Below are 10,646 nucleotides of genomic sequence, written 5' to 3' on the forward strand. Positions count from 1 at the left end.
GCCCTCACCAGACCCTTGAGAAATGCCACACCTTCCCTGTCAGCTGCCTGAGAGGCTGTTTAAGCTTCAATCCCAGATGGCCCCTGATTATAAGGCCAGGGTCACTTTGGAATCTGTGCCTCCTCTCGGGCAGAGAATGACCCAGCAGAGCAGCAGCACAGTGCTTTTGGAACGTGTGAGCCCAGCAGTCTTTGAGTCTTGACCCACAAAGGTCATGTGGGAAGTTGAAACCCATCTTCTCTTGCTTTCTGTGCAGGTGCTTCTAGAGAAAGAGCAGGAGCAGAGTGCTTCATCAGAGATGCCATGCCAGACTCAGGGAGAGCTGTTCCCAGCCCGAGAGCAGGAAGAGCAGATCAGGCAGCAGGTGGAAGAGCCACAGGAGAATGGCCAGGTGAGCCTGACTGGCCAGGAGACAGAGGGAAGGGCAGGAAGAGGGGCATAAACCAGAGCTCTTGGGACTGGGGAGGCCAGGAAGTCCCACAGGCACTGAAAGCACAGGGCCTTGGAATTTGCAGAGATCAGCCCTGGGACAGGAGGTTTGCAATGGAAGCAGATGTGGGGAGGGAAGCAGAAAGAAGTGGCTGAATAAATGTGATTTTGAGGCTGCAAGAGGAAAAAGCTGAGCTTGATGGCAGCTCCCAGTCACTTGCTCTGCATTTGTGTGCACAGAAGATCAAGGCAGAGCCACAAGCAGAGCTGCCCGAAGCTCAGAGTGCCATCATGGATGTGAAGAGAAAGAACAGGGAAGACATGGGAAGAATTCAAGAGGAGAATCTCCATCAGCACAGGAGCCATCAACAAAACCAGGTGAGTGAAAGAGTGGCAGCCACTCCACTCATGAAGTGTCCTTTCCCTTCTCCTTTACAGTCTATCAAAGGACATGTGCAGGCAGAGCTGCAGGACTCTGAGGCTAGCAACAGGGCAAGGGAGAAGAGGCTGGAGGAAGAAATGAAAATTGTCAGAGAGAAACTTAATCGCCTCCCTCAGGCTCTAGAATGAGTGAAAGTGGGATGCAGTCACTGCAGTCACCAAACTGGTGGTTTCTGCCCTTCTTGCCTTTCCACTCAGAGCAGCAGGGAGTGGGGCCATGCCTCTGAGTGCGATCCTGCTCTAGTGTGTATCACAGTCACTCTGAAGGACATTTCCTGGTGTGCTCAATCTCCACTGCTGCTCTGTTCTTCTGGCCTATTCCTGCTGTCCTTATTCCTTCAAGTGTTTGTACAGTGGAACGTGGTGACCCAGATGGAGGACTGAAACAAGCTGTCTGTATCCCTTGTCAATCTCTTCTTTGCCTTTCCTCACAGTCAACGACTCCTGGCTGACAGGGACAAGCTGTAGTGTCTGACTGCTTTGTTCTGTTTGACTTGAGGTGCGAGTGTTGACATCTCACCGGGCAGCCTGCAAAGAATTCCAGCCAATGTCTGGCAATGAAGGGCCCCAAGTTTGGAGTGAGGCACAGGAACAGTGCCCACCAGAAGTGCTCCAGGTCCAGCACATCATGGGCTCTGATCCTGCTGCCGCAGCAGCATCATCCCAAGGAAGCCTTTCTGTCGAAGCTCGGAGCTCAAGCTCGGGCAGTTACTTCATCTCCCTGAAAGAGGAGACTGAGAAGAAGCACCTGGAGATGCTGGGTACGTCTGGGGTGTTTCTTGTCTGAGGGACAGTGTGTTGTGGGCAGGTGTCAGCAGAGCCGTACCAAATGCTCCTCCTGAGTTTGGTGTCACAGGGCCATTTAGGACTCCCCAGAGGAAGTGCTGTGCTCCGAGGCAGCGAGAGAGAGCTCTGGGTGTTCCTGCTGCCTCTGAGGGCACCTTGGACTGGCTTGGGTTTGCCTGAGCTTCTCTCTCTGCTAAAGGTTGAAGCAGGGGATGTTCTGGGATCAACAGAAGGCTGTGACCTTGCAAATGATCTAGACAAGTCTCGTGTGCTAGTGCCAAACTGAACAGAATTTTTACTTTCCTAAATTCTCCTTAGACTCCTGACTTCGAACCAGTAATCAGAGCAAAAAACTTCACAGAAATGGACTGGTTTTGGAGTTTTGTCTTTTTGGTTGGGGACTTTTTTTTTGGGAGTGGGGCCATGTTTTTGTGTTGTTTATTTTTTGTGGAGGCCTTTTTTTTTTTTTTCTGTGGCGGGTTTTTTTTGTGTTTTGGGTTTTTTCGGTTTATGGTTTGTGGGGCTTTTTTAGTGGAGTTGGTTTTTCTCCATCCTGAAAGCACCCTTCTGCCCCATGTCTTACTGATGGCATTTTTATGACTGCTACTGTTACCACTACTACATCTGCAGTTTATTTTGACAAGAATGCTATCTTTTTGTCAATAAGAACTATTTTGGAAGGACAACAGGTTACAGGACAAATAGAGAGCAAGAGATGTTTTCCATGTGCCCCCAAAGAAAAAAGCGATACTTTTGTAGCAACCTTTATTTAATCTTCTAGTTTTATGCTTATCAAGATGAGTCCAAGAGACGCATCCAAGTGGCATGATCAGATAAAACTGTACTACAGGCATTTCTCAGGAGAGAGCCTCCAGCCCAGCCATGGTATATTCCTCAGATCCATGGCACTTTTCCATACCCAATTCCCACTCTTTCCCATGACTGTTAGAATCCTACCCATTGGCCCAAGCCCTGCTCAGATCAGTCTCCAGGAAAACACATCAAGTCCTTTGTGATTCTGCAGCACAACCCAATGAATCTGCTTCTTGCCTGTAACAGCTGCCAGTGCTGTGCTCTCAGATAAGACCTGGTGGGGCTGAGACCAGAGCCCAGTGGATTCTGTGTCTGCTATCACCTGTTGGGACAAAAAGGGCACTTTTTGCCCACACACACCCTCGGTGTGGCTGATCTCAAAGCCCATCCTGTCGTGTCCTCAATGGGGGCAACAGCTTGTAAGAGGCTCAGGCTTGCTGTGGCTTCTTCCCACTGCTTGCCAGTGCTCATGCTTGGGCTTTGCCAGCCTTGATGTGCTAGCTGCCCTGCCCCTGAGGGCTGGAGGGACTGCAGAGGCTGCAGCCTTCCTTAGCTGGGAGAGGGGCATCTTTGAGCTCAGCCTGCTCATAAACAGGTCAGGCTCCTGATGCTGAAAGCCCCTTTGGGATCAGTTATAGCATGAGCTGCTCTGGTTTACAAATGGAAATAAATTCCTTTGGCCAACTGCTGAAAGGGTGGGGAAGATATCCTTCTCTCCTGGGAATACATCTCCCCATGCTTTGTTTCCTGTCAAGAGAACTCTTCAAAGGACTGTACAAAATCAGTCTCTGTGCCAGCCATCTGCACTGCAGGGCTGCCTGTCCTGTTGCTGTTGTGGTTGTGGTTGTTGTTACCCAGCTGACCACAAAGGGTTCAGAGCCCCAGACAGTGGGGATGCCTTTTGTATCTCCTGGAAGCTGGGATCTCTGCTTTAAAGTCACCATCCCGCATTTTGTTTCCCTCAGAGAGAATGGTGAACCAGGAAAATCCCTTTAGGATATACACCGAAATGGAACACATTGGCAGCAGGTGAGTCCAACCACAGTTACTCCTGCACAGCCATGGCCCAGGTGTTTTTCTGGTGGAATGTCTATCCAGTGTGAAGTCAGGCCAGCTGCAAACATGTTCACACACTGGGGATAAGATGACCCCATCTCTCAGTGCTGCTCAGAATTTGTGAGTGTGCTCAGAAGGCATTGTCAGTGACATCTCCGTGCTGCCAAGGTCTTGCCTGCATCAAGGAACAGGACGTGGAAGATCTCCTTGTGTCTCAAGTGTGGGACAGCTCTGTGTTAATTTCCTTAGCATTTTTGTATGTCTCCAAATCATACTGCCCCATTAATGAGAAAAGAAGAAACTTGCTTGCCTGAAAGAGCAACCTAGCCTCTATCAAAGCTGTGTGAGATAACAGTTCCCAAGAACATTTCTTTCCCCTGCTTTGCAGAAGGAAATACTCTGTGGTCAGGATAGGAACCACACAGTTTAGAAAGTGAAACCCAAGAGGAATGACTAAACTCACTTTAGAAGTTGAACCCCAGTGCTTCAGAAACAGGCCCAGTGCCCATGCACTGGAGGAGAGGAAAATGCATCATCTGCCTTCCGGCAGAGCCCTCCTGCCTCCCGCAGGTTTTTGACACTTCCAGCAGACATCTCCTGTGTGGGCTGGCTTTCACTCTAGGAGCTGAACAGCTTCTCCTTTCTCTGCTTCTGTTTTGTTTCTAGGGGTTTTGAACAAGTGGTCAGAGCACTCAACAATGCCACAGGAGGAGAGGTAAATGTCAACAAGCCCCACAGACTCTGCTGCACATGAGGGCTTTCCCCTCTGGTGTGAGCTGTGGCTGGAGCCCTGGGCAGAGCTGTGCTGAAAAGGCTCAAGAAGCACAGACTGGTGCCAGCCTGCACAATACATTTGGGACTTTGTCCTCCTCAGCTGCCAGAAGGAAGGCACGGAGGCAGCGGCTCTTTTCAGAGAAGGACGTGCTCACTCACTCTCCATTGCTAAAACAAAGGTGGTGCCTTAGAGCACCTCACTGCTCTTTGGGGCTACAGCTTCAGAGTCCTGAATTCTTATTTCTGGCTGCCAGCAAATCCATCTGAAAGCTACTGGTAGTTCCTTAGCCACCTGCAGTGCTTCACTTGGGAACTGCACGTAGGGAGAGATCTGCAAGGTGTCCCTAAAAGCCCTAAGCCATGCCCATAGCCCAAGATGTATGCACAGAGTATTAAGGCATGGATTACTTCTTCTGAATCCCAAACAAAGCAGCAGAGAGTGTGGTCAGAGGTTTGTGGGTGATAGCTGAGACACCACTGTTACCAAGTGGACAAGGCAAAACGTCAGTGGCCCCACATGTCCTGTAACTGTCCCCCAAGGGAGCAGAGAAATGGGCTGTTGGAATGTCAGTTCCTAATTACTGCAGTGCCTAATCACAAGGCAGTTTGGCACAGCTCAGCTGTGTCATTGCAAAATCACTTGCTCCATGTGCGTTGTCGTCTCGTGCCACCAACTTCTCGAGTTACTGATTTTTAATGTCATTTTAGGTGGCCATAAAGAAAATACATCTTCAAGGACTGAGAACGAAGGAACTAACTGTTAATGAAATCATGATCATGAAGAAGTGTAGGAGTCCCAGTGTTGTGAATTATTTAGACAGGTGAGAGGTCATGGTCTTATCCCATCAAGGGGCATTTACATACAGCAAACATGAGAGGTTAAAAATCCACTTTGGTCAGTGGCAGAAAGTAGACCTGTTAATTTTTATTTATTCATATTTCTTTACTCATCTCCAATGGATGTGAGGAGAGTGCATCTTGTCTGCATGAGTTTTCCCTGCCACTTGTCGTTTGAAAATTATTCCAAAATTACTGAAACCTGGGTCAGCTGTATCTTACTAAGTCAACACCCTCAGAGTACATTGCCTCCACATTTTTTCGGGATTGATTTTTTAAAGTTTCTTAAATGCTGATGAACCATCCTAAAGTGGATTTCTCTTAGATCGTTGCCCCTCTTTGTCATTGCTGGGCATGCCAGGAAGACTTGGTGCTTATTTCCAGAACCACCATGCCTGACAGGTTTTTACCTGGGCTGTTACTAAACTGCATTTTTCACCTGCTGGCCATCTAAGACATCTCTAAGACATCTCCTTTTTCACTGCTGTGCCTTTCTCCTCCAGACTGCACAGACTGCAGATTGTCTATTCCTTTGATTCTGTCCTAGTCACAAAGGCACCTGGAAACAAGAAACTCGGAAGCAAAACATCAAGGTAGTCATGCATGTTTATCTCCCCGGCCTTGTTTCCTTCTTTCAGCTACCTTCTGGGTGAGGAACTCTGGCTGGTAATGGAGTACATGGATGGAGGCACCCTGAGTGATGTCATCCGCAAGACCTTCCTGTCTGAAGACCACATTGCAGCCATCAGTCGGGAGGTCAGCAATCCCATCTGTGCTTCTGAGGCCTTGGGCAGGATTGTCTGGGAACAGGGGCTCAGAACAGGAGTGATTTCATGTGCCAAGCTTTGTTTCTGTGTGGCTGGTATGCTATGGGCAAGTAAAAGCATCTCAAGTGAAAGGCCTGCCAGTGGCCCTGCACTCACTGTACTCAGTGCCAGTACTCTTATCTCCTACTGTTGTACTCTCGCTCCGCCTCTTGTATTTGCTGTTCCCCATCTTGCCTCGCTAAACTTTTTTCTGTCCTCACTGCATTCCTTGCCTGTTAAAGCAAAGGTGCTGGTGGCAGGATTTGAAACAAACAGCAAAGAAAAAAGTTAGACTCGATTCTCTCAGTCCTTAGCTAAGAAGGATAGAAGTGCAGCCAAAATGCTCTTTGCTTCTGAGCACATCCACTGCAGCAGGAGTCATCCTGGCTGGTTTGCAGGGGAAAGTCTAAAAGAGCAGGTGCTGTTGCTCTTTCCAAAGCTGACATGCCTTTCCTCAGAAAGGTCCTGCTCGGCAAGTGTTGGAGCAGCAAGCTCTTCCTCTCAATGGCACTGTGTTCTGCCATTACTCCCCATTCCCCTGGAGCGGGAATCTTTTAGATTCTTTGTTTCTTTCTCGTGTGATGAAATCACATCACTCATTTTTGCCCTCCTCTTTCTCTTTCCTCTCTCAGTGCCTGCAAGGACTGGATTTTCTTCATTCAAACAATGTGATCCATCGAGATGTGAAGAGTGACAACATCCTTCTCAGAACCGATGGCTCTGTCAAGCTGAGTCAGTAGATTCTTGGTCAGGTGCAGCGTTCCAGGGATGTGGGTGTGGGGCTGCTTGGAGTGACAGCCAGCTCCCCAAAAATGGTGCTGGTGGCAGCGCAGGGACACCCACTGTGAGCTGAGGGCGCAGTTGCCACGTGCACAGAGATAGGACAAGGAACAAGAAGTCAAGAGTAGTGTTATCCTGTGTGTGTCCAGGAAGAGGGAGGGAGCTACAAGTCTAAAGTTTCCAAAGAACAAAAGCCACTGCTGGAGGCAGTGTAAAAAATCAGGGGATTTTTTAAGTTGCCATTGTCAGGAGATTCAACAGCACATTTTCAAACCTCTACTGGGGAATTCTTTTGCTTGCTTTCCCAATTGCACAGAATTAAAATAAAACCAGTATTTTTCTTTCTCCTCAGCTGATTTTGGCCTCTCTACTCAGCTCAACTCTGAGCAGAGCAGACCGTGCTTGGTAGCCGGGACTCCTTGGTGGATGGCGCCTGAAGTGGCGACAGGTCAACCATATGGCCCCAAAGTGGACATATGGTCTTTTGGAATTGTGGGGATTGAAATGTTAGAAAAAGAACCTCCTTACTGGGACCAAAGTCATGCCTCGGTAAGCAGCAAATACTCACCGATCCCACTGTCTTTCTCACCTGTCCCATTCCCTGCCTGCCATTGGACAAAATCCCATTGCCATCTGCTGGAACTACTTCCACCAAGGTCCCCTCTAAAAATGTCCCTGCAACACATCAGCATCTGCTGTAGATTTGGATACATCAGTGGTCGAACTCAAGCCTTACCACATGCAAACAAACTCCATTCTCAGGAAACACTTTCCTTTGGCTTATAAGTGGTTCCAGTTCTTTTGTCTGTGGAGATGGCCCCAGAAAAAGGAAACAAGCATCTTAGAACTTCTGTTATCTTTCCATAAATGAAGGAAGGAAACCCAAACCCAACAAAGTTTCTAAAACTGTAGTCTTTAGAGGGGAACCTAACCCAGTGTGCAGTTTCTTCTCACTGGGAAACATGCCTGCAACCTGGGCATGAGTGTGTAAAGGCCACTGAGTCTCTTCTGCTTCTTGTGCAGTGCTGCTGTACTGCATTTAGTGACCATGTTTTTTCACAGCCCAAGGCACGTTCTCTGTGTCACCAAGCCAGAGCCTGGTGATGTGGAGAGCCTGCCAAAACCTCCCGTTTGTTTCCTGGCACTTTCTGAGATGGGCCTACCACTAATGCATTGACTTGAGTAGCCAAATGAGCAGAGGGTGACCATAGGGATGGCACCTCTCCTTCTTCTGACCATGACAATTTTGTCTTTTGCTGCAAAATGGGAAGCTGCAATTTTCAGACTGCTGAGAGACAGAGCTGCAGGTGGCACCTGTGTGCCCAAGCAAGCATTTCCATCCCAATACACCGCAGCAGGCATCTTAATGTGGCTGTGTTGAAGATGAGTTTGTAAATCTTTATTTCCTTACCTGGGGATTACCTGATGGATTTTCTTTCTTTTCTTCCAATTCCCATTGTTTTCAAGAACAGCACAAAAAGCTTGATGAGTTTTGTTCTAAGGCACGTGTGCTTAAAGGACCAACAAGCAGTGCAGAGATGCCTTTCATGAACTAACCCTTGAAATTAGTTAGTATAGCACAGTCCCTCTTCCATAAAGCCTCTAAAACTGGTATGAATCCTCAGAGAAGTAAACATGCTTTTGCTGATGTAGTTCCCACTAACTAGGTCAGTCAATGAAATCAGCTGCCAAGGCAAGATCTGTGGGATGGTGGAAAAGCTGTGGCCGCATCAGGGTTTGGATTTTTGGTTGGGAAAGGAAAGTCATCTCTGGGTCTCTGTCAGGGCAGTAACTGCCACTGAGGAACAGAGGCTAAACAAAGGGATCTGGGAGAGCCTTAGAGATGTGAAAGCAGCAGGTGGAGCCTCATGGGTTTTTTTCTCCAGGCTCGACGCCTGATAGCCAAAGTAGGGACCCCAAAACTGCAGCATCCCAAGCTCCTCTCAGCTTTGCTGCGTGACTTCCTGAGCTGCTGCCTGCAGAGAGATGAGGAGCAGCGCTGGTCTGCCAAGGAGCTCCTGCAGGTAAAATGTGAAGGGGCTGCAGGTGAAACAGGCTCTGAGGGATGGGCTCCTCCTCCACTCAAGTCCAAGACATCAGATGAGCCCTCTTCTTCCTCACTTCCACTCTTGGGGCTCTTCAAATGAAAATGGTGAGGAATCCTAGACTGGGCTGGGCTGGCAGGGCCCTCTAAAGGTCTTCTGGTGCAAGTGTCCTGCAATGAGCAGGGACATCTTGAAAGAGAGCAGGTAGCTCAGAGCCCTTTCCCACCTGACTTGAAATGGTTGCAGGGACGGGGCACCTACAAGCTCTTGGGGCAACCTGTGCCAGGGTGGCACCATGCTCCGAGTAAACAAGTTCTTCCTTAGACCTACTCTGACTTGATCCCCATTTTGTTTAAAAATATTCACCCACATCCTATTGTAATTGGCCTAGTTAAAAAAGATGTCCCCCACGTTCTTCAAAGCCACTCTGAAGTCTTGGAAAGTGGCAATAAAGTCTCCCTGGGGCCTGTTCTTCACAAAGCTGAATAACTCCACCTCTCTCTACATTTCCTGAGAGGAGAGGTGCTCTGTTTTCTGTTTCTGTCACGCTCTTAGTTTTTTAATTTGGTGCTGTGTTCAGTTTTACCTAATGTCAAAAGAATTGAAGTAGAGCAATGCAGGGTACAGAGACATGAAATGGAGGTGCAGGAACCCAAGGAAGCCAGTCCCAGCTGAGCAGTCAGAGATTTGGCTGTGGGCAGGAGGGGCTGTGGGGGTTCACTCTGAGCCTCTGAGGGGCCCTGGTTTGTGCCCCCCAGCCCACCCTTAGAGATTTCTGCCACAAACAGAGACAGCCAGGAGGGACTTGTCCCAGCCCCATCTGCTGCCTGGCACCCTCAAGCAGACGGGAACTGTGCCAGGGTTGCTGCCAGGTTGTGTGGCAGAGTGGGAACTGCAGGGCCCAGTGCCCCTGGGCTGGCCCTGCTGGGAAGGAAGGTGCCGACCAGCACACAAGGAGCAGGGCATGGAAAGGTAGACACTGCTCTGTCTCCCTGCGGAAATCAGCACAGTGCCTGTCTTACAAAGAGAGGGACCAATGAGAGGCTTTGGAGTTTCCTGAAAAGAAGAAACTCCAAGGACAGAAAGCACCATTTCTAGAGCACTGGCAGGGCTAAAATCTCAGCAAGATGAAGACACCTGTATAAATGGGTGAGTGAGATTCTGGGCCAGGTTTGCCTGTGATGGCAAAATCCTGCACATAAAGATGGAGGTGTAGACGGTCCCATTGTTCCTCTTCCTGCATCCTTCTAGGGGCAGGAGCAATCCTGTGAAGCACTGAGCTTGGAAAGTCATGGTTCATTGTATTTTGTTGATTTGGTTTTTTTCCCTTTGGGCAGCATCCATTTGTAAGATATGCTGAGCCTGCGTCCAGCCTGGTGCCACTGATTGTTGCAGTGAAGAGGAAGGAGACAAAAATGTGACAATCACATCAGGACCATTTATTTATTCCTTAACAGGTTTAGAGTAGGATTGTAGGTTAGGACTAGGATTAGGATTAGATTAAGGATTAGGATAAGAATAAGGATAAGGATAAGGATAAGGATAAGGATAAGGATAAGGATAAGGATAAGGATAAGGATAAGGATAAGCATAAGGATAAGCATAAGGATAAGGATAAGCATAGGCATAAGGATAAACATAAGGATAAACATATGGATAAGGATAAGGATAAGGATAAGCATAGGCATAAGGATAAGCATAGGCATAAGGATAAACATAAGGATAAACATATGGATAAACATATAGATAAGGATAAGGATAAGGATAAGGATAAGGATAAGGATAAGGATAAGGATAAGGATAAGGATAAGGATTAGGGTTAAGGTAAGGGTTAGGGTTAGAGTAGGATTGTCTAATAGGACTGCAGAATAGGATTGAA

At 48.2% G+C, this 10,646-nt stretch overlaps 1 protein-coding gene across 1 annotated transcript in view; it reads left to right on the forward strand.

Moving 5' to 3' along the window:
- LOC132087217 (serine/threonine-protein kinase PAK 3-like) overlaps positions 1-10,188 on the forward strand; it is a 30,579-nt gene extending 20,391 nt beyond the window's left edge. The window contains exons 6-14 of the mRNA XM_059493229.1: positions 1,524-1,631; positions 3,435-3,498; positions 4,192-4,240; positions 5,008-5,120; positions 5,775-5,892; positions 6,575-6,674; positions 7,075-7,271; positions 8,609-8,746; positions 10,105-10,188. Of these exons, the coding sequence (XP_059349212.1) occupies positions 1,524-1,631; positions 3,435-3,498; positions 4,192-4,240; positions 5,008-5,120; positions 5,775-5,892; positions 6,575-6,674; positions 7,075-7,271; positions 8,609-8,746; positions 10,105-10,188 (971 nt within the window). The remainder of the gene's footprint in view (positions 1-1,523; positions 1,632-3,434; positions 3,499-4,191; positions 4,241-5,007; positions 5,121-5,774; positions 5,893-6,574; positions 6,675-7,074; positions 7,272-8,608; positions 8,747-10,104) is intronic.
- Positions 10,189-10,646: the final 458 nt, after the last annotated feature.

Source organism: Ammospiza nelsoni, unplaced genomic scaffold (genome assembly GCF_027579445.1).
Source record: "Ammospiza nelsoni isolate bAmmNel1 unplaced genomic scaffold, bAmmNel1.pri scaffold_55, whole genome shotgun sequence".
NCBI classification, from domain to species: Eukaryota; Metazoa; Chordata; class Aves; order Passeriformes; family Passerellidae; genus Ammospiza; species Ammospiza nelsoni.